Raw genomic sequence first — 24743 nt, 5'->3', positions numbered from 1 at the left:
TTGGCTGACAGAAGTGGAATCTGACAGGGTCTTCTGCTGTTGTAGCCCATCCGCCTCCAGGTTCGACGTCTTGTGCATACTGAGATGCTTTTCTTCTCACCACAGCTGTACAGAGTGATTAACTGTAGCCTTTCTGTCAGCTCGAACTAATCTGGCCATTGTCCATTGACCATTCTGAGTAAACTCTAGAAACTATTGTGTGTGAAATTCCCAGGAGATCAGCAGTTATAGAAATACTCCAACCAGCCCGTCTGGCACCAACAATCATGCCACGGTCAAAATCACTGAGATCACATTTTTTTTCCCCCATCATGATGGTTGATGTGAACATACCTGAAGCTGCTGGCCACTATCTGCATGATTTTATGCATTTCACTGCTGCCACATGATTGGCTGATTAGATAATTGCATGAATGGGTAGGTGTACAGATTCCTAATGAAGTGCTCAGTGAGTGTAATATACACTATATTACCAAAAGTATTCGGTCACCTGCCTTGACTCACATATGAACTTAAGTGCCATCCCATTCCTAACCCATAGGGTTCAATATGATGTCGGTCCACCTTTTGCAGCTATTACAGCTTCAACTCTTCTGGGAAGGCTGTCCACAAGGTTGAGGAGTGTGTTTATAGGAATTTTTGACCATTCTTCCAAAAGTGCATTGGTGAGGTCACACACTGATGTTGGTCGAGAAGGCCTGGCTCTCAGTCTCCGCTCTAATTCATCCCAAAGGTGTTCTATCAGGTTCAGGTCAGGACTCTGTGCAGGCCAGTCAAGTTCCTCCACACTAGACTCTGTCATCCATGTCTTTATGGACCTTGCTTTGTGCACTGGTTCACAGTCATGTTGGAAGAGGAAGGGGCCCGCTCCAAACTGTTCCCACAAGGTTGGGAGCATGGAATTGTTCAAAATGTTTTGGTATCCTGAAGCATTCAAAGTTCCTTTCACTGGAACTAAAGGGCCAAGCCCAACTCCTGAAAAACAACCCGCACCATAATTCCTCCTCCACCAAATTTCACACTCGGCACAATGCAGTCCGAAATGTACCGTTCTCCTGGCAACCTCCAAACCCAGACTCGTCCATCAGATTGCCAGATGGAAAAGCGTGATTCATCACTCCGGAGAACGCGTCTCCACTGTTCTAGAGTCCAGTGGTGGCGTGCTTTACACCACTGCATCCGACGCTTTGCATTGCACTTGGTGATATGTGGCTTCGATGCAGCTGCTCGGCCATGGAAACCCATTCCATGAAGCTCTCTGCGTACTGTACTTGGGCTCATCTGAAGGTCACATGAAGTTTGGAGCTCTGTAGCAATTGACTGTGAAGAAAGTCGACAACCTCTTTGCACTATGCGCTTCAGCATCCGCTGAGCCCTCTCCGTCAGTTTACGTGGCCTACCACTTCGTGGCTGAGTTGCTGTTGTTCCCAAACTCTTCCATTTTGTTATGATAAAGCTGACAGTTGACTGTGGAATATTTAGGAGCGAGGAAATTTCACGACTGGATTTGTTGCACAGGTGGCATCCTATGACAGTTCCACGCTGGAATTCACTGAGCTCCTGAGAGCGGCCCATTCTTTCACAAATGTTTGTAAAAACAGTCTGCATGCCTAAGTGCTTGATTTTATACACCTGTGGCCAGGCCAAGTGATTACGACACTGATTCCGATCATTTGGATGGGTGACCGAATACTTTTGGTAATATAGTGTATCTGTAATAGGAATTGGTTGGTGTGTGTTGTTAGTAGTGTTGTAGCCCCACCTACTGGACTAAAGACAGTATTACAGAATGAATCAGGTACCCATCAGTACCATCACAGACATAGTTAAAAGTATAATCACAACTAGAAGGATGGTGTTGTAGCTAAAGTTACAAAACAATGGTAATATGGTCAAAGATGACAAATGTACAGGAAAAAACCTTATGTATTAAGTTTATTGGTTTATACTATACTTCAGAATATGTTCTATACAATTGTATTGTTTTAATCAATAATATTGTCAAAAACACATTTACATTAAATTAACAGAAGTTGAGCCTTTTAAAATGTTGGTATAATCAGACAAAAGACAAGAATTTATCAATACTACTTAAATATTATTTACAGAACCACATATGAAATAAAAATGTTATTCTATTTTGAAATGTTTATATTTTGCTGTTGGACTTGTATCTGGTACTTTGTTCTATATATTTACAAGGATATGCATTTGATACAAGTTTGTTTTATCCTTTTATGATTTATTATATTTATATGTTTAAGTTAAAGTATTGCTTTGTTTTAATTTTAGTCATGCAAGTCAGACTGGTACAGACACTGGTACCTCTTGTAATAAACATGGCCGAGACTTGTCTGTATTAACAGTAAGAGGCTGTTTGATTCAGATTGCAACTGAGCAACCACAGATTTTTCCCTTAGTCCACTGAAAAATATTTTCTTCACCACTAAGTGCCTCAATCTAAATTCTTGAATACATTTTTTAGACGAGTGACTATATTATTCATAGAAAACCTTGTGGAGTTCAGAAATTCAGTTATCTGACATATATACACCTGATGTCACAACAACATAGTGGCGCACAGCCAACAGTAAACAGATTTCCCTTTGTATTATTTTCTACTTAATAAACCTTGATTTTACTTGCTATGTACAGTGGATATAAAAAGTCTATACACCCCTGTTAAATGGCAGATTTTTGTGATGTAAATGGGGTTAATCAGAATAATTTTATTGATGACAGCTGTATGATAATTACTTTTGAACATGAGATTGAATGTGATTGGTTCATTCTGAACACAGCCAGATCCCCAGTTATAAAAGGTTGTGCACACTTATGCAACCAGGTTATTGTAAGTTATTTTTTCTTTCTCCTTTTTTCTCTAATGTTTCTGATTGTTTTTCACTTAATTTTTATGTGTTGTAATTTCACACTGAGGGTGAAAAAAGTTCTGAGATGATTTATCTTGGTTTCATTTTTTTACATCACAAAAACCTGCCATTTTAACAGGGGTGTGTAGACTTTTGTAGTCCATTGTAGTTTTTGTGTTGTGAAATCATGTTTTGACAGTTTTGTAAGTTTAGATTGTAATGTAATTTCATTGATTTCAGCCCAGTTTTACAAACTAGGTAAGACAATTGTGACCAATAATTTCTGTGAACAAAGATGAGCAAGATTAGTTGACCTATCTTATACGTCGGAGTAACAAGCATCGGGTCAGAGCAGGGGTGAGAGAGAGAGAGAGAGATAAAAGCTTACATGAGAGTAGCCTTCACATTGGCTTGAAGCTGTATTGGGATGCAGCTGACACCCTGACAGCTGCTTGTGCTGTCACTGAGTGATGGAGTATTAAGAGATCAGGTGTGTGTGCGTGTGCATGAGCACGTGCCTCTGTACGTGCAGGCATACACATGATCTTTTATGCAGCATACTGGCTGTTTGAAATAAGATTTAGGATTTAGGATTTAGGGCTGCATCATTGTTTGGCTGAAAATAAAATGGAATTTACATATAGTTTTTGTGAGTGTTTTATGTAGCCACATAGATTCTATGTGACCTCCAGAGGAAAACAAAAATCCAAATGTCAGAGATGCGCTACTGTGTTACCACACGCATTATTATATTCCTTTCACCCCACAGCGCTGTTTATTTATATATGATTTTGTGTCTAGTGTTGATCTGCTTGTCAGAATTTAAATGTAATGAGCCGAAATTATGTTTTTTTAATTATTTTTGATGGTTCACTCATTTACAGGGTTAAGGACATGTCTGTGTGTATAATACAAGAGGAAATATTTCTTTTTCCATATTGCATTCCACAGGTCTGCACAGCTGTTTTCATATCCCAGACAAAAGAAGAGAAGTCAGGGGGCTGCAATGGGGCTGATGAGAGACGAACACAGGTTGGAGAATATTACGATGTGTTAAATTGGGCCTTTATGGGCCTTAGGGGGACTGTTCTGCTGAAGATTCTGCTATAAAATCACTGTTTATAGTTCAAGTTTGTTAAATTGTAGACATACTGTAACTGTGTCTGTGTGGTATCAGTGATTTGCCAGAGAGGGAGGATGGAGAGGGAGAGGAAACGCCCATCTTCAGTCACTGGGGTCCCCCACGCAGGTTATTTTTAATTTTTTTGCTTCTAAATTAAATATAAAACAGATGAAGTCAGTAGTTACAATGTCAATAGTTTCCAGTTTTTCAGGAGACATTTTCTGCAATCACTCTTTTTGTGTAATGGAATCTCAAATGACCATTTATACAGCATGTTGTTGGTGACTGTGTGATACCCTATCCAGTAAGCATACATGAATATGAAGTCATTTGGGATTTGACTTATCTGTGTATTGCATGAGCTTAAATAAATTAGAAAAAACACACATTATTGGGTGAAGTAGGGGTAAAGATCCTGGGTAGCACAATAATAATTTTCATAAAAAATTATTATAATATTTTTCATTTAATAGACATCCTTGAGATATATCTAATATTCCTGTATAAAAATGCAGGTTAGTTAAGATTTTAATCCATTGCAGTACTGAGAATTTTACATAATTAAGGTTTGAATGTAGGTGTAGAGTAATTTGTCAGGCCTAATAAGATATAACATGACTAAACCTGGTATGTGGGTTTATGAGTGTGATTGTGTTTCATAGAGTGGAGGTTTGGCTGGATCCTGGCGAGTCTCTGGGCATCAGTATCGTTGGCGGTCGTTCGGTTATAAAGCGCCTGAAGAATGGAGAAGAGCTGAAAGGCATCTTCATTAAACAGGTGCTTCCAGACAGCCCTGCAGGACGCACACATGCACTTAAAACTGGAGACAAGATCTTACAGGTGAGCAACACACACACACAGACTCTCCACAGACCAGCTGTGCTACTTCCAAGATGTGTTGTTGGTACAGAATAATGCTAGAAAATGTCCATCATACACAGATAAAAATCTGACACAGTGTCTTATTCTGTTCCTCAGGTAGCAGGTGTGGACCTGCAAAACGCCAGCCATGAGGAGGCAGTGCAGGCCATTAAAAATGCTCCGAGCCCTGTGGAGTTCATCGTGCAGAGCCTTTCTTCCACCCCCCGGGTATTGCTTATGACTATTTCTAAAAATTCTTCTTTTTTCCCCCAGCTGTCTTTGCTACAGGTTCACAGCTCATCAGCTCCAATTACTCTAATGATATCCTGCAAATGGCAGCTGATTCTATGAACCAAATTTGATTTTAAAGAAGAAATTTTTATTCATCATTAAAGGATCAATTGAGCCAACAGTGAAAGAGAGGAGAGAGGGAGAGTTACTTTTAACATGCAACTCCACTTTAAAATTTGGGCCATATATCTTGCCTGACTCTGATGCTGGTGAGGAGTGATATTATATTGTGTGGTAAAGAATAAGTTGATTTCAACTTCAAGATGGCTGGTGCTACAGTTTTTTTTTCTTTTTATTTTTTTTTTTAATCTATGCAACATATGCAGTATTTATTTTTATAGTTAACTGTGTCCTCCAATGCCAGAAACTACGTAAGAAAATCTCTGTGGTTTGAGACAAGTGTGTGGTTATTTAGCTGTGAAGTTTGCATGATGCTAAACAGCGTTAGCCTTGTGCCTCCAGTGTAAAACTTGAGAAGCAAATGTTAGGGAGAAAACAAAACTACTCCTCGTAAGAGAGAAAGCACTGTGATTCTAGAATAAAGTTTATTTTAGTATGATTCTATAAGGTAAGTTACATGAATATATCTAGCTAGTATGCTTGTAGGAGTCAAGAACCCCCCATTTTTGGCAATAATACCCGATTTTTGTTTGATCATCCATTTCATGCTGGTGTAGGATCTATGAAGTAAATCTTGGGCTTGTTGTATGACTGAATTTTCACTTCTTTTCCCTTTACTACATGGTAATACATCCATTTTCAGATCTAACTCTGCTTTTGCTGTTCTGCTCACCACAGGAGCACATCTGCTGCATAACTTGTGCTGTTATGTTGTCTGTTGCTTTATTAAGTCTCACTGTGTGTGTGTGTGTGTGTGTAGCCTGTTTCAGTCACAGCCTCGAGTATAAGACAGCACAAGGCCAAGAGGAAAGGCATGATGGTGAGCAGCTTGTTCTCTCCCTTTATTCCTTTTATCTTCCAAACTTGGTTTAAATCTAGCTTTCATCACTTCATTAAGCAGTTTGTTCTGTCAGCTGTCTACTTGTTTTATTAAATGTATTTAGAGCTTGTGAGAGACAGCTCCCGAGATGTTAGAGAGGACTCAAATTCTACAGAATGAGATGTGATGTGCGTGGGTTTGTCATCATGTTGGATTTGGGAGTGCTAAGTGGGACTCAAGTCCCAGTAGAGTGATAACTATTAGCTTATAATAGCAAAACCATTCCATTCTTATGCTGAAAGATGCCATAAAAATTACTGCATTTGAATCCAAGAATCAGTCGTTCTGTGTGTAAATATACATAATCACTTGTTCTTTAAATTGCATCCCAAGTACAAATAGCTTGGTGAAATAATGTAGAAAATTTTCTGCTTTGCCCTGTTGCAGGTACGTATGTAATTCATTGTTTGTTAAAAAAGCTGACTGCAAAGTTTAGAGCCATGTTCTGCAAGGTTCCTTAATGAAGACTCACTCTCACTTCTTTGGTAATCCAATAATCTGAAATAATGTGTGGTGTGAATAGTGAGTCATCACCATATTTAGATATGATGCTCCTTTGTAATGGACTGCTAGAGGTGGTGCAGTACAGACACTGAATTTTTTTGTCAGGTATTATGTTTTACTTTCTTTAACATAGTCTGTCGTCTGAATTTTAAGCAGTTTAGACTTGAATCAAATGTGCTGGTACAAGGAAAAGTATATTGAGAAGTGGGTCCCCAGGGAAGGAGCTGTGAATTTCTTTTCTCCACTTTATCACATTGCTTTATTCCTCTAATCATAACCCATCTAGTATACCCTTCAGGATCTCTGAAAATGTCCCAGACTGAGACACACTGCACAGTGAAATTGAGTGGACTGTGTGTAAATAGCATGTGTTCATGTCTTGCTCATTCACAAGGATTTGAAAGACCTCCATATGGCAAAACCATGCATTTGTCATGAAGCTATGTTGCTCATGACGTATTTATTGATAGAGACTTCAAAGCACTTTTGTAAGTTGCTCTGGATAAGGGTATCTGCCAAATGCCATAAATGTAAATGTAAATGCTTTTTTACCAGCCTTTATAATCACCGGAAAATCAAGACTATAGCTAATTTAAATGCAAGGCAGAGAAAGAGGAAAAAATGAGAACACATTTCAAAAATGGTGTCATCTCCTCTGGGAGCATCTCTTTTACTGAGCTCAGTAATGGCCAAATTCTTGATTACAACAGCTTTAGTTTGTAATTAAATTGAAATAGCAATAATAGTCCTAATTGCTCCTTCAGCCATTAGTATGCCACATGGCTCCTGAGGATATGAGAGATTATTCAGCCCAATCAGTGCAAGTCTCCTCATTAGTTGCTAAGAAATTTAATTAATATTCCAGGACATTTACAAAAAGTAGCTCAGTGTCTTCTGGAGGGAAGAGAGTTATGGGGTGGATTAAGAAACCAACTAAGGTCAAATGGGGAAGCCTCAAGAAAAGGTTACAGAAAAGAAGGTATGCTGGAAGGGAAACTTGTGAAAGGATGAGTATGGACTCATATGTTTTGAGTCACTTTATTAGGTTGCCAATGTGGACCTTGATTAGATTTTTCAAATTTGAAATAAAAAGCTACAGGATTTGATGAACTGCTAATCCTGAAGCTCTTTAGCTTCTGCATCATTCCATCATTCATTAGGTACTAATCAGGCATAAGTGAGTCTCGATGAGTCGGAGCAGGTACTCAACTCTCTTGAGGATACTACTCGCTCTGCTACATAGCTTCATCCGCAGGTCATTAGCGAACAGCACGAATGGCTGATTGGTACTAACAGATCAGTCCGAGGCTGTCAGCACTGGCCCATGAAGCAGCAGCTCCATGCAGCAGCAAATAGGGTTAATTAAACACGGCCATCATTTGATAAATATCCAGCAAATAGCCTGTTTATTTAGACAATTTGATGATGTCGTGAGCTTTCACAAGCACTTTGTGTGGGGGTGTGTTTGCATGAGTAGTGTGTGTAAGCAGCCTAGAGCCTGTGCTAAATGAATCAGTGTAAATGTAGATGTACTCTCTTGCACCCTGCGGTTGTTTAAGCTGCTGTTCAGAGCACAACTGTTTTCTCTCACCTCAGAGCAGGCAGTGGTAAGGGAGAAAGCAATCTGTCCTCTGTTTGTAGCATTTGTATCCCAGCACTCCACTTCAGGGTATGCCAAAGCATCTTTTTTTTTTCCTTTCATTTTTTGTCCATTTCTGTTTCAGCACTCTATAAATGCTGCTGCTTTTTGTTTGTCTTTTTTAGAGTCTCACTAGGAGGTTGATGATGTAAATGTGTCCTTGTGAAAGAGCTTTATACAGTGGATATAAAAAGTCTACACACCCCTGTTAAAATGCCAGGTTTCTGGTGATGTAAAAAAGATAAATCATTTCAGAACTTTTTCCACCTTTAATGTGACCTATAACCTGTACAACTCAATTGAAAAACAAACTGAAATCTTTCAGGGGGGCGAGTAAAAATAAAAAACAAAATAACGTGGTTACATAAGTGTGCACACCCTCTTATAACTGGGGATGTGGCTGTGTTCAAAATTAAGCAATCACATTCAAACTCGTGTTAAATAGGAGTCAGTACACACCTGCCATCATTTAAAGTGCCTCTGATTAACCCCAAATAAAGTTCTGCTGTTCTAGTAGGCTTTTCCTGACATTTTCTTAGTCGCATCTTACAGCAAAAGCCATGGTCCACAGAGAGCTTCCACAGCATCAGAGGGATCTGATTATTAAAAGGTATCAGTCAGAAGAAAGGTACAAAAGAATTTCCAAGGCATTAGATATACCATGGAACACAGTGAAGACCATCATCATCAAGTGGAGAAAATGTGGCGCAACAACGAAATTACCAAGAACTGGACGTCCCTCCAAAGTTGATGAAAAGACAAGAAGAAAACTGGTCAGGGAGGCTGCCAAGAGGCCTACAGCAACATTAAAGGAGCTGCAGGAATTTCTGACAAGTACTGGCTGTGTAGTACATGTGACAGCAATCTCGCGTATTCTTCATATATCTGGGCTATGGGGTAGGGTGGCAAGACGGAAGCCTTTTCTTACAAAGAAAAACATCCAAGTCGGGCTAAATTTTGCAAAAACACATTTGAAGTCTCCCAAAAGCATGTGGGAAAATGTGTTATGGTCTGATGAAACCAAGGTTGAACTTTTTGGCCATAATTCCAAAAAGTATGTTTGACGCAAAAAGAACACTGCACATCACCAGAACACCACCATACCCACAGTGAAGCATGGTCGTGGCAGCATCATGCTTTGGTGCTGGTTTTCTTCAGCTGGAACTGGGGCCTTAGTCAAGGTGGAGGAAATTATGAACAGTTCCAAATACCAGTCAATACTGGCACAAAACCTTCAGGCTTCTGCTAGAAAGCTGAAGATGAAGAAGAACTTCATCTTTCACCACGACAACAACCCAAAGCATACATCCAAATCAACAAAAGAATGGCTTCACCAGAAGAAGGTTAAAGTTTTGGAATGGCCCAGCCAGAGCCCAGACCTGAATCCGATTGAAAATCTGTGGGGTGATCTGAAGAGGGCCGTGCACACGCAATCTGACAGATTTGGAGCGTTTTTGCAATGAAGAGTGGGCGAATATATATATATACAGTCTGTTGGAGTGAACCAATTTGTTTTGTTGTTGTTTGTTTTTTTTATTTCATTTCTGTGCACTGATTATATTTTATTTAAAAACTTTTCAAGGCCGCATAAATAATACAGTCTATAAACATCTTGCAGTGCTGCATGTGAAGTATTTTACCTATCTGATTAGTTCAACATGAATGGTTATATAATATTCTTATCTTTGCATTTTATGTTTGTGTATGTCTGTGTGATGTAGAAACCAGAACAGCGGAGTGCGCCGCCCCCCATGCGTCTCCCTCCACCATACAGACCTCCCAGCCTTGTGCAGGAAGAGGAGGATCCTGAGGAGGACAGAGGTTGGTTTTTTTTTTTTTCCCCTGCTTTTACCTTTTTGTTTGTTTATCTCACCTCACATTCACAGACAACCACTGATTGGGAATTAAATCCTAATAAATAAACTGTAAATATATCCTGATAAACTTATTTAATTAAAAAAAAGTGTACTATCTGGGAAGTGTCATAACAGGGAAAGTCTGCATCCTGGCTATTCTGCTTCATTACATACAAATATATATGTATTATAGTATGTTATATCATGTATTGTGTTAATACATTCAGAGCATCAAAAGTACACACACGTCACATTTCCACAAGGCTACCTATCTTATACAATAAGTACTACTATGATGTAATGTCCACTGGATTCATTTCACATTGGTGCTGTTTTGTTTTTTGCGGGGGGGGATTAGTCTTTGGTGGTCACACAGCAGACTATTAGAGCCTATTCTTGATATGGCTAGCTGTATTCCTTGTGGACTGTAGGTTTTACTGTCACATCTCTCTCATTATCAGAACAGTCCAAAGGGCTCAATTGACTTATGGTGTTGAAGTCTCCATTCTGATTGGTCAGGAGGTATTGATTAATTTTCTAATTTTCTGTAAGGAGGTGTTTGTATAGCATTTATGTAAGGAGTCTCCTGATGAGGAAATGACTGTTCATAGCTGCTACAATGTAAGTGATAACAGGAGCTAATTTGTTTCATGGAGGTTACACAACATTTAAATGTAAATAAAATCAGGCAAACAGTATGACGTGTTATTCTTTATTAAATAAAAAAAAATTGTTAGTGTTGGCAAATTTTTGTGGTTTAAGAGGAATAAAACACTTTTTGGGATGTGCTTTTTAAAAGGAAAGTAATCAACTTCATGCCAACCTGTTGTTGAATATTTTCCCATAACAGCCCATAAAGCACATGGAATTTGTTAAAGGATAAAGGACAAACTAGCATTTTTTTTTCTACTAGAAAAATTCTTTTCAGATAGCAAGAATTAGAAGAAGGTGGTGCAACATTTTTAACAGAATTACCAAGGCCTTATATAATACGTCTTACATTTGAGTTTGTATGATTATTATGTTTTAGGATTTTTAACTGATTTATATTTAATCTGGTGTCTTTTCATTAAATTTTTTTTAATGCTGATAAGTGTTTTGAAAACATTCAGTCAGATAACTTTGTCTTAAAACATGGTGCCTGTGGGTGTTCTTAATACTTAAATGTAATACTTTCTTAATGCTAGTTCAAATGAAATTCTGATTTTCTTAGACTTCTAACTCTAGTTATCAGACATGTACACAAATGGCGCAAGTGACATGTAAAGAAATATAGCTACAAATTGTCAAGCACAGGTTTTTGAGTCGGCTTGTGTGCTAGTAACATGCTGTGGCTCTGTAACGTCACATCTGGTGCCTGACAGGATCTCTGTGACTGATAAACCCCGTTAGTGCTGATGCTCAGGCTCTTATCAGGCAGCTGTCTGTGGCCCAGGACTGCTTCATGAGAGACACTGCAATGATGGCAGTCAATAGTTAAGCTGAGCTAAACACACCCTCACCTCATATTGCTGCATGAGCTTTCACACACACTAAGTGTTCAGGCTGAAAGCCACTGTAGAAGCCTCCAGGGGTGTGAAAGTCAGCAGTTTGCTTAATCCCTCCATATAAAACATGCTGAAGCTCCTGGATTAAGATAAGAGTAATCTACAGCGTATATTGCGTGTATAGAGTAAGTCAGATGGGGAAACTTTTAGAAAGTTGTAACAATGGGATTACTAGAGCTGGTCTTGTAGTAGGACTTCAGTAATAAAGGGTTTGCTGACTGTCTTTTTCATTTTCTGATTTCACACATCATTAAAGAAATAGATAAGACCATCATCAGACCGTTAATACGTGTGTTTTGTGTTTCCACTCCAGTGATTCCATTGTCTCTTAAAAATTAATGCTCCTAAATCTCCCTTTCACATCTGCTCGATTGGAACAGCATATTCATTGCACAGTGCTGGCCTGGCATTTTAGCTAGAAAATTATGTGCACTTTAGAATGACTGAATGCCACCATCTGTCCCGGCCTGATGCGAGAGCAGTGGTTTGGAGAAGCCCAGCGAAGGCTGGCTATTGTTTGTGCGTGCGAATGGTGAGGGATCTTGAAGATGGGTTGTTAAATTTCAGGCATCAGTCAGCTTGAGGTGCAGCAGTGGGGTGAGTTTACAGAGTGCCAGAAGAATAATTTATCCTGTGACAAGATTTAGAATTATTATTATTATTGATGGAGAGTGGCAAAAGAGCTGTTTACAGGTTAGGAGAGCTTCTGTCCTTCACTCCAAAGAATGTCAAGGCTAAATGTTATCTTTTTCACGAAGTGAAATCAACTTCCAACAAAATGCACAGGAGAAATACCAGTAATAACTAACAGCAAAGCAGCAAAATGTACTGATCTTCAGAAAATGCAGTTTATTTAGGTAATGTGACGGAGAAAGTAAGATGGCTCTCTTTTTTCTCTTTTTTAAAAGTCTACTGTGTTATTCTATGTGGTGTAGAACGGTGGCAATCACATTCTGACCGGATCCTAACCTAGAAGCATCATTTATTATAATGGTTTCACACATATAACCTGAGACAGAATGTTCGGATGTTGCATCATGCTAACTTTCTTAACACTTTCACAAGAAAGTCTTATTATATGTGACCTGACGTATAAGAAATATATTGATTTTGTGGACTTAACTCTTCAAACACTTGAGTTTAGCTGCACTCATAGCCTGCTAGTCACTAGTGCTGCCTTTCTAAGGAACTGTACACTGTTCTGCCCCATGTAGTCAGACTTCCCAGGATTTTGACCCTATCTCTGTTCACACTTAACCCCTTCACAATTAATTGTTGTTAAATTCCCACATTAAAGTGCATATTTAAAAGGGACTTTTCATCTGCAAATAAATTAGACCTCTCTCCCTGTGCTGGCAGTGCTGTGTAATGTGCCACAGTAAACAAATCTGCTGAATCTGTAGCATAAGCCATTTTGCTTAGCACTGCAAGATCAGTGTGGGGTTTGTATGGATTTGTGAGAGAGATTAGTGTCTGAAACACTGCCTATATGACACAGACCTACAAGAGGGCAAGAAATGATTACAGTAAAGTGCAGGTGTTGGAGGTTCAGGATAAAATATCTTCCTTCCACCCTTTGACACTCTAGTTAGCTGTAGTTACACTTTTTCTGTTAGCTATAGTTACACTTTTCACTTTTCAGTTACAGGATCACTGCTGCTTCAGATAGCCGGCTCACATTTTGCCCAGACTATTACATAATCAGAGTTTTATAATGCACAGATCAAATAATAATAAATGTATTATATATTGTAGTAAATATCAGTACTGCAGGTAATCACTGTTGTGCTAATATTAAGTACAACAGCATGATTGCGAGTGCGATATTGCTTTAATACAACAGTTCTATAAACAAGAAATAAATTAATATCAAGTAACTGACATCTTTGACACAATATGGCCAAATATTTATTTATTTATTTACATTTTTGCTCTGTCTGTGAAAATCATTCTCATAGAAGCCACAGCTGGATAAAACGTTGTGTGTTGTCATGCCAACACACAAACTGACTGACAGCCTGTAGTAAGTACAGTAACAGTTTCAATGTAATGAACTATTGCTAGAATTTATGTTGCAAACGCATACAAGTGGAGTGATACACAGAGTGAAATGTACCAGTGCTGTTATACTAAATATCAGCACTCTTGGAATGTTGCTTGTCCAATCAAATTAGTGGACCGGAATGAACTATTTTATAATTTTAAATATATCCAGGTAACATGATTCCCAAATATAGTAATGAAATACATTTACTTAAGTACTTTCTAGTGCTTGCCTAGGCAGCATAAAATGGAGTCCGTCCAAGCCTTTAGTTGTGTCCCATGCCATGTCCTGCTATAAACAAGTGTCACGCAATAAGACAAACTTAAGTACTTTCCACCTTTGTCCATGTGTATAATCATATTGTGTGTGTGTGTTTTTTTTTTTTTTTTTTTTTTTTTTTTTTTTTTAAACATCATTTAAATTACAAGAGCTGCTTGCGATGTCAGTGGTTCTAGGCTAGCAACATTTTGGTGCTTGAACCGAACCAAGGTGGAAAAGCATGGGACCAGTATCAGCCATGAGCTTTGTCAGTGTGTCTGTGATTGGCACACTCACAGTATCGGTATCACAGTATCAGTGCCCTCTTGCTTATTGTCATGGCACCATCAGCCCAGTGATACTTCACTATGATTAGAGTGAATAGCTTATACATGGCTGCCATCATTCACCCCATTGCCCTTATTATTCCACTGCAGTGTGAGTATCTTTCACCTTTCCATCTCTGTGTGTGTGTGTGTGTGTGTGTGTGTGTGTGTGTGCGCGTGTTTGTTTGTGTGTGTGGGTGCGCGCACGCTTGTGTGTGCACCCTGCTCTTACCCTGCTCTACTATGCTGTGTATGTGTGCCTCACCCCAGAAAGCATCATTATCTGACAGCTGAGGATTAGATTGGGCTTGTGTCAAAAAGCAGTGACCTACACTCCAATCACTTTCTTGGCTCTCCTCTTGCTTCAAGTATGTGTGCCTTTTTCATTTAACACTCATCCAGCCTCATGCCGGACTGCTGTAGGAAACATGTCCTCTACTGCTGTATTTCAGTGAACACCACATAATCACATGTTGATTAGATTCTGCTGTCTTTTAGCTGCATATTTCAGTCTCAACCATATTTAGCTAGTGTCTGACAAGTCCAATTTTACATCTCACAAAAGAGAAAACTACTGCCACTTATATTTGACGCAGCAACATCAGAGTATCTTACTTATTGTCTGTGTGCAAACTTGGAGATGAATCAACCAGCTCAACATTTACCTTGGCCAGTGTCAAGATGTTTTTTGAGACCCAAAATACAATGGTCCTTGTAATTTCTTTTTTCATTTGTATATGATATTCATGATGATTTGTATATGATGTATGTGTATCTTGTAAATTCTCAAGATTATTTGTCTATTAGCACCAGATAATGATGGAAATTTCAGTGTGTTCAGTAGGTGTATAATGCAGTGCCACTCTGTATTTGTATCTGTTGATGTTTAGTGAGTTTAGAAAGTTTTCACATCTGTGTCTGTATTCGGATTTAAACCCAACGTGGCAGTAGCCTAAAGCTAAAAGCTTCTTGCTTTTTTTTTTTCCATACAGTTCACAGGATTTTTTTTTAATCCCACTTGCACAGTTATTATTTTTGTTTCTGCCTGCCCCTGACATTTTCTAATGAATTTACTACAAATTTACTAACAAATTACTAGCCTAATATAGGCCACTATGACCCTGAACAGGCAGTTACTAAGGATGAATAAATGAATGCTGTAAATATATCAAACATATTCATGTTGGGGTCTTTCTTTGCCCCCACAAGCTTCGTATCTGACCACCTAGTCATGCCCATAAGCTACCTATCTGACCATACACTTCATATCTGACCTCTCGAGCCATGAGAATAAAGTCAAGTGAATAAAACCTCCTGCTCGCATAAATTTTTTGTCTACTCTAAACCAGGTGCCCTGTGAACCTTTCTGGTAAGGTGTCTAAAAAAAAAAATTAATAGTGCGCCTCCTAATTGTGCTTGTATTTGTTTATATCTGGAACCAGAATTGTAGAGCATGTATTCAAATCCTTTTCAAATCTATTATTTGGCAAAAACCTGAGCACTTACCAGTAAACTTGCCAAGTACAAGTGACTACTAGTTGCTGAGGCCCCATGAGCTCAATCAGAACTTTTTACTAGATTTCTACTGGCTGCAACTCCATATGAATATTTCTTATTTTCTTTTTAATGACCTTTAGTTACATTATTTATGAACTGGTTTATCATGACTAATAAGATAGCTGATGAATGAGGCTGAGAGCTTTCAATGGCAATAATGAGTAAACTGATTAAGTTGGTGTACACCTCAGTTATTGAGTGATGCTTTTAACACTTTGGCATGCTAAATGTCCTGGAACTTCTGGTAAAATTGCTCATTACTCTGCGACACATGTATGTGTGTAAAAAACAAGATGACAAACTGTTTCTCTCAAATCGTTTCTCTGTTTCTCATCACTAACTGAGAGCTGAGTGAGTGAGTGGAGTAGATGTTTGGCCTTGGCTTTTCTTGGCTTCATTCCCTTGTCCATCTTCTTTTGTTCTGTGCTTTAGAGAATGATGCATAGCTGAGGCCAGTTGGCAATGAGCCACCCTCTGTCTTTATTAGCCCTTATTTAAGACTTTAAGACTGCAGTTATCAATATGCAGCCATGGAGTTGAAGCTATCTGTATGATCTGTGTTGTCTCTGTCTCCTTCAGCATGGGAGAGCGAAAAACAAAGAAGGAAGGATTCAAAAGTTCTTCTTTTTCAAATTAACACACTGCAGTGGTTTCTAGATGGTACAAATAATTTTATTTCATCATGGTAAAGATCATAGCTTCTTGTTTCATCAGTTAATTAAATCAAGTGTGATACTGGTGAGCTTGGCTGAAGTTAATTAATTGAGTAATATTTCATATTTTTATTGACTCTAGTGCATTAAAACATGAGCTTCCTGTTTATATGTTTTACCTGTCTGGCCAGTCACAGTCTGCTCTGAATTTTCTAGTCTCTGCAGAGAAAAAAAAACAGTAGATGGCATAAGCAAAGCAAGAGATGCCTACACCATGTAGGCTAAAGCAGTGACTGCACACTATTTATTGTCTAATTAATTATTTAGACTCTATTTTTTCTTTATGTAGCTTTTGATAGATCCACTCAATGTTACTAAGACTCAGTGTTCATTCAAAGAGTGGTGCATCTGGATATGTTTATAATAAAGAAACCACTTATTGTTTATCTAAAATGGTAGTTTACTATTTAGTTCCTAAATTGACTAAATAATTGAGAGATCCTCTTTATTTTCTCCTCCTTGTCCTCCCTCTACCCCGACCCTTGTCCTCTACTTTCATTCCCCTAATCCACCTCTCAGTTTCAGGCGGTAGGATGAGCTTTGTGGGATTTCAGTAGTTTATGGGTTTAATGGAGTGTTCAGTATTGTGCAGCCTTCATTTGAAGGACCTTAGATCCCTGACGGCTTGAGCACAAAGATTCACACCAAAAAGACTAGTGTCAGCACTTTTTTTTTTTCTGTGAGAATACCAATCATAGAAGAAGTGAGACATGTGAAGTGCTCACGCAGGGAAGGTCAGCATGAGATGAATAAGATTTTATGTAAGTGCTGTAGGGGTTGTTAATAATAGTAATGATGACATTACTTCTACCCACGCTTCCCTTGCACGGAACATGGAAAATAATATTTCTGTTTTTCTTTTGCAGGCTAGAGCAGCCGACTGTTGTATGGCCAGGGATTCCTCAGTAGTATTCTGTGGTTTGGGAGAAAACATGGAGGAAGTCCTATCTTTAAATATTATCTATGATTCTTATTCTGAAAGTTAGGCATCTGTGGAGGTTTTGGGCTAAGGTGATGGGGCATGTTCAGCTTTGAAGCCACACGTTGTAAAACGTTCAGATAGAGTTATAACGAGTTGATGATCTGTTAGTAACATCTCTATCTGGAACTTTCCACAACGTCTCGCTGCTTATTCTGGCTCTGGTCTCTCGATAGTCTGTCTTGGCAAAGTGGGTCAGTGTGGTGCATTAGGTGTGTGTATGTGTGTGTCTGTGTGTGAGAGAGGGGGAGAGAGAGAGAGAGAGAGAGCGGGTGTGTATTAGTTATGCATTTATGGGGTTCTTTTCCCTGGTGTGTGAAGGCTCTGGTTGTGTTTTTCCTCTCTGCACTGTCTTATTGCTGAGTTTTCTGCCTGGCTTGGTTCAGTCGCAGTGAACGCAGCATCACGGGACTGCAGTCATTTTTATGGTACTGAACTAAGCCACTGTTTCAAATCCGGATTCATCAGTTCAGACTGTCTCAGTCTGTACTTCACCAACATTTCTTGAAATCATCTTTCATTTCTGAAAATGTGGAGTTAGATTATATTTTGTGTGAAACCTCCTTATCTTCTACATCTGAATGTCTCGTGTGTATTTATTGTTTGCAGAGTAGTGAAGCTCTCTGTAATAAACATTTCTAGACCTTCAGTTCCCATGTCTGGACATTCTTTATGTTTCAGCGAGGCTATTATCAAGTGTACTGAAGACAGTAAGATCTGTCTTTCACATTGTGGACTGCTTGTGTTTATCGAGCAGCTGTTTAGGAATTCAGACCACACAGAGATATTTGATGGACAGGCCTGTTCTGAATGTGGAGAGGCTTGTCATGGAATGGAAGGAGGCGTGAGTCTATTTCATGTATAGTAACTGACTGTCAGTGTGGCAACCCAGTGCTAAAGCCTCTTTTGCGTTGACAGTCTGTCATTCAGCCATCTCAACCCAGTATTTCACAATACATGTATAGAAATGTGGATAACTCGTTATTAGAGAGCAGATGCATTATCTGAAGCTTATTGGTGAATATGGAGAGACTTAATCTGACCATTTAAAGGAATACTCCTGCATTTTTCAACTTAATCTGTATGCGCAAACATGACTAATCAAAACTTCTTCATGTTTACATGGATAGAGAAAGGAACTGAAAATCTGTTTACTCTAAACTTTAAGGGCAGTTGTTGAATTCCATAAATAAGCATTTGAAATGTGCCAGTATATAATGTATAGTGTACAACTGTTACATCATACCACAGCACTGTTATATTCTCAAATCTGATTGGTCAGAAGGTGCTGGTTAATTTTCGATAACAGTAGTGGCGACTAATTCAAATCGCAGGTTTATATTAATATACATTATATTAATCCTAATGATGAATTGATTAATAATGTGCTGTTATTTAACAAAAATGTTATGTGGTGTGGTGACATTTATGAAAAGAGTCTCCAGTTTCGGTACATTTTCTGCCACGGGAGAAAACTGAGCTTCTCATTAACATGACCAGCCGCATTTATTTTATTTATTATTTTTTTTGTCTTACTAACATCAAGGAAGAGAAAAAAAAGAGTCACTGATTATTTCCCTATAACAGCACACCTTCAAGTGTTTTGTTCTTGTGGTTTAAGTTTTATTATTGCCCTTTATATAGTTCTCTCCAGGCTTCCAACACTGGTGCAATATGGTAAAAAGTAATTACAGTTGCTAACACTTTACTGATTGTTTTATGTTGTCCATCTGTGATTATAAAATTCACCATTTTCTACATACTCACGATGAGCTACACTGGTGTAACCTGTTCCCTCTTAAAAATGTACCATCACTGAAGGACAAATAATACAAAACTGACCAATGAAATCCTTCAACAAAATATTACGCATAAACACTTATTGACTGCCTTGGCAAATGTCCTTGGATTTCCATTATGAGTGAATTTCTAGTAAACAGATGTTGTGTTCTTTTCTCAGTACAAGGACATGTGTAAACATTCTTGCCTGTGGTAATTTCACAGACACTCCCGATGCAATAGATGGAAATGAGGTTGAAAACACACTGGAGTATATTTATGTAGAGTCTCTGTCGATAGTGTGTACTTTAACTTGCTAAGGGATCTATAGGGAGATTGTTACTCTGATGTCTCAAAACTATGTATCTAAACTTTTCATTAGTACAGTGCATGTGGTCTCTACAGTGAAATGAAGGACTCCCCTATCCCTCCTTGCCACCTGGACTGGCCCTTATTTATCTCTAGCTGGCTGTGCACATGCTCAATTTGGACTAGCCATCATTTATCAGTAGCTGGACACACACACACACATGGATGCAGAAGTAGTGATGGGGATGTAATTGCAGCCGGTCTCTTGATGAGACACTCCACTCTGGCATTAATATCCCATACACTCTGCTTCCCTGCTAAACCGCCTGGGCTGCATTGTGCCGATTGCCCATTGCTTTTGCACTTAATCTCTCTCTTTCTCTCTCTCTCTCTCTCTCTCTCTCTCTCTCACTCACTCACTCACTCACTCACTCACTCACTCACTCACTCACTCACTCACTCTCTCACACACACACACACACACACACCACATTTACCTTTTATCTCTTACACTTTTTTCATACACAGTCTAAATCTTCCTCTCTCTCTATACTTCCTGATCAGTTGCTTTCTCTCAGTTCTCCTTTCCTGCAATATTTCCTGTTCTATGATGAAAAGCGCTCTGATTCAGCACAGCATGAAGCTGGAACTTGTTTTAATCAATACCCCCAGACCCCTTCAGTGCCCCTGCATATCTGATGCTGTATTTCTGCTTTCACCATTTTCTGTTTATGCGACTGACAAGCAAGTTGGGTCTTCTGTAGACAAACAGTAAAACAAACAGTGCTGTGCAAAAGAGCCTTAACCAAAAACGCCCTTCATAGTGTATGATCTGATATGAAGTCTGTGCATGCTGACAGTGGTGTGAATCACTGTGATTTATACCAGCCCTGGTCCGCTCAGTGATTTGTAGAACAGGTTAATGGTATTTTTGGTGTTAGGCTCTTGCTCAGAGTGAAGTAACCTTTGGTTATACCTTAATAATGTTACAAAGCTAAAGACTAAAATATGTTTACTTGATTCAACTGAATGAAAAATTGTTTAAAATTGCATTTAAAAATTATCATTAATCTCTTCACTGCTTAGGTATGCTTTTTGAGAGATTATATAAAAATATTTCATCAAAACTATTATACTATCCCTGTATGTTTGAGCTCAAAATATCACTTACTTTTCTTTATTCCATGGCACTGCTGAATTCTTGAATCTGATTGGGCAAAAGGTTTTGATTAATTTCCTATACAGCAGCTCTGACAGTAGTGCCGGCCAGTTGTAATTCAAGTGATAAGTTTATATTAATGCACTCATTCTAATAGTTTATCATTTCTATAGTAACAACTAATTCACAGGAAGTTGTATGGCATATGCACCACATAATATAAGTAATCTAATAATAAACAGATAAACATGTTGGTATTTAACATGGTGCATAGAATTGTCAACAGTTTGTTACAGTCATTAAGTTTTTCGCCACAGGAATGTCTTCAGGACAGAAGACGTGACGCATTCTTTGTAACATGACAAGCTGATTTATTTATTTATTTATTTATTTATTTTACCTCAACTTCAAGAGAGAGGACAAAAGAGAGGCTGGTTAGGAAATTACTGTTTATAGCTGCTATAATATAAGTAATAGTAGGAACTAACTTATCTGGCAGACATTCTTCAACATTAAATGTAACAATAAATGGATAAAAAGCAGGATTTGTCTTTCTTTAATAAATAAAAAAAGCTAGTGTTGGCAAACTACTGTGCTTCCTTGTGCTAACAGTAACTCCACTTTCTGTCAGGCTGCCTCATACTCGTCGCTGATTATTTTCCTGTAACAGCACAACCCTGAGTGTTTTATTCCTTGCATAGATTGCATTTGCTCATTTTCATGAGCACTAATAATTCTGGAGGGCAGTATATAGTCCAGAAAGCATATATACCGTTTGACTGTGCTAGCTGTAGGGCTCGTTATTGTATCCAGCTAGTTTGGTTGGTTTAGTCAGTTATTTTGGTAGGCATCACATCAAAGCCACAGCCCTAAACCAGAACTTATAAGAGAACTAGAAAAAGAGGACATTTTCTGAACTGACAGGCACCTCCACAGAGATAGGAGTTTTTCTTCTCTGAGCAGATCTTTTACTGACAGCTGTCTAAGTTTGTGGAGAAATTTGCCAAATGTCATCAATGATTGGACCAACGACTGAAAACATCAGTGACCAAGTGACTCATTACAATAAGCGAGTTGAAGACGCCTCTGTGTAGAGCCACAGTACTGAGATGTGTGCATTTAGGACACCTTCCCCTGAATCATTGAGGCCAAGGCCATTGTTCCAGAAAGTAAGCATGAATCCCAAGCTTTTCAACCCTGTTTATTATAGTACTGTGCTTCACTGGCCCTGGCCTACTTACCTGAGCCGCTGGTGTACTGCCTGAGATCCTGCATTTCATCCACAGATGCCTAGGTACAGGTTTTATGGATTTTTAGAATTTTACTCATTTCACATGAAAAGAGCTTTTGTGGAAAGGACAAACCGGTACAGGAGGATGTCCATGGAGTGAGATCAGTTCTTAGTTTCTGATCTGTTGCTTTAAAAGCCATGGCACACATCTTCCTCAGTCAGAACCAGATCTGTTTGTCTTCCTACTGTTTACTTTTATGTCCTGTTCTAGCGTTTTGAAATTTAACTACTAGAAATGCTTAAAATTGCTTTTTTTGTTGAAGTGTTTAAAAAGTGCTTGAATTAAAGAAAGACACACAAAAAACATAATTTATCAGTAAAATGTCACCAAAATTCACTGTGTTGTGATTCAGGTGGATTGACCTGAACAGGGTCAAGGTCAAATGTGTGAAATAGTTTTTCTTCAATAGCTTTTTTTCCTTTTTTGAAGTATATTTTAAGGGTATTTGAGGCATACAAACTAGCAATAACAAGGACTAGACTTGGTAGTGTAGACATCCATGTTGTTCTACTTGTTATTTAACAAAGAAAAATGTCTAGTCATTGATATGGTGAAGCTGTCTGTGAGGAGATTTTATTGAACTTTTTGGAAGGAGTCTCCAGTGTCAGGGCTTTGTAACAGTCAGAGGTAAAGCTCTATCTTCAGGAGAAAGAAAAAAGAGAGGCTAGTGAGGGAGCGACTGTTTATAGCTGCTGTGATGTAAATGGTAACAGGAATGAACTTGTTTCACAGATGTTCCACAACATTAAATGTAAATATAAATGGATAAAATGTATGATGTTTTTCTTTAATAAATAAATATCATAATAGTTGACAAATTGCTGTAGTGTAAGAAAAATAACACATTCCAAATCTGACTGTCTGTTACTGGATATTCATTATTCCATTTCCTTTCTTTCACTTTGTGGATTGCAGCAATGACTTACAGTGACATTATAGTGTCTGTATGACCAAATACTGTTGGCTTCAAGACAATAAATTGTTCTCCTGCGTTCTAGCACCCAAATTTTGCCTGTTCTCACACACACATGTGCGCGCGCACATCCAGACAGTAAGCAAGTGGTACAAAAGTGTCTGGGTGATTTGATTGCCCTTCATCGTGTTCTCTTTCTCAGTGTGTCCTGATTTAAAGTGGCCTGTCTGTTCCTCCTGACCCAGTCCAGCTCCATCTCCCTCATGACTCACTAACCCGAGTGTGCATTTCTATAGCCAAAACCCATGCAGAGCAACATATCCAAGCATACAAAGGAAGGTTGGAGCTATATTGATATCTGTTCCCTCTTGTCATCTCTTTCTCTCTCCATCTTTCCTTCTTTTGTGTGACATATAGTCAGAAAGAAAATTGCTCTGCTTGCCTGATGTAACAGTATAGTATAGCTTTCAGTATTGATCTTTTTGTGATTAGAAATTATAACAAGGAAATTGAGGAATAATGAAGTGGTCAAGTGTGTGTGTATGTGTGTGTGCGCGCATCAGTATATTGAGTAGATTGAGAGCTCAGTTCTGCAGTAATAAGCCATCCACATTCGTGCTAGTTATCTCAGTCACGGGTCTCCACACACAGCTTATAGTGAAATTGCAGCATTGATCGACTCCTCTGTGTCTCATTCTGAGTTCCTGAGATGCAAAAATGCCCAGCTTTAAAGAGCACTTGTTTCTGAGCTTTCAAAGTTACAAACCTTTCACTCCATCAGTCTTTTCACTGTGCCAATTGTTCACAGTTGAGTGATTAGTTTAACTTCCATATACCACAGTGCTGTTGGATCCTGTAAGCTGATTGGTCAGATGATGTTGATTAATTTTCTGTAAGAGCAGCTCTAACATTAGTTCCAGCTGATCACAGGTTTATATTAATGTACTCATTCTAATACTTTCCCATTTCCACAGTAACAAACCATCTACAGGGACTTGTATGGCAAATGCCCTGAATAAAATATATGGTATGTTGATATGGTGAATCTATCTGTGAGGAGATGTTTATTTAGCTTTTATGGAAGGAGTCTCCAGTATCAGTGTTTTGCAACAGTCAAAGGTTAAGTTTTCAAGACAGAGAGGTCGGTTGTTTCTTGGCAACATGACAAGCTGCATTTTTTTGGTCAGAGACAGAAAGAAGAGGGTCTGGAGAGGAAGCAACTGTTTATAGCTGTAATAATGTAAATGATAACAGGAACTAGCTTGTTTCATGGATGGTCCACAACATTAAGCATAACTGTAAATAGATAAAAAGTATGACATCATTATTTAATGCATTTTAAAAATGTAATTGTAAGATGTGGTGTAATCGGGATGAACAACCCGATTAGGATGTGCTGTTTTTGAAAAATAATCAACAGTAGGGTGGTAATGTCTTTCATCAATGATTATTTTCCTATAACTGCACACCTGGTCATACTTTAGTTCTTACTTTATGCTTTATGTAAGGGAGTAAATTGTATGGATTACACACAGATATATTTTTAGGAAAAAAGAGAGTGTATATACTATATAATAATACTTCTCTTGATTCCAACTCACCATCTAATGTGTTAAATATTAGTAATTGTTGGTAAATGATCTATTAAACAACTATGAAGGGTTTTTTTTGGTGGAAGAAATGGTTATTTTCCCCTGTCATTTCTTCAGAATGTAGATGGTTT

The 24743-nt window shown here is 38.4% G+C and overlaps 1 protein-coding gene across 8 annotated transcripts in view; it reads left to right on the top strand.

The window, feature by feature from the left end:
• The window catches only part of patj (PATJ crumbs cell polarity complex component), a 128412-nt gene that overhangs the window by 34829 nt on the left and 68840 nt on the right, over window positions 1–24743 (top strand). For all 8 annotated transcript variants that reach the window (XM_034308855.2, XM_053238322.1, XM_034308856.2 and 5 more), the window contains 6 exons: window positions 3822–3902; window positions 4048–4119; window positions 4656–4833; window positions 4972–5082; window positions 6026–6085; window positions 10010–10109. In XM_034308855.2, the coding sequence (XP_034164746.2) occupies window positions 3822–3902; window positions 4048–4119; window positions 4656–4833; window positions 4972–5082; window positions 6026–6085; window positions 10010–10109 (602 nt within the window). The remainder of the gene's footprint in view (window positions 1–3821; window positions 3903–4047; window positions 4120–4655; window positions 4834–4971; window positions 5083–6025; window positions 6086–10009; window positions 10110–24743) is intronic.

Source organism: Pangasianodon hypophthalmus, chromosome 11 (genome assembly GCF_027358585.1).
Source record: "Pangasianodon hypophthalmus isolate fPanHyp1 chromosome 11, fPanHyp1.pri, whole genome shotgun sequence".
Lineage (NCBI taxonomy): Eukaryota > Metazoa > Chordata > Actinopteri > Siluriformes > Pangasiidae > Pangasianodon > Pangasianodon hypophthalmus.
The sequence above is the reverse complement of the archived record's forward strand: the minus strand, read 5'-3'. Positions and strand labels throughout refer to the sequence as shown.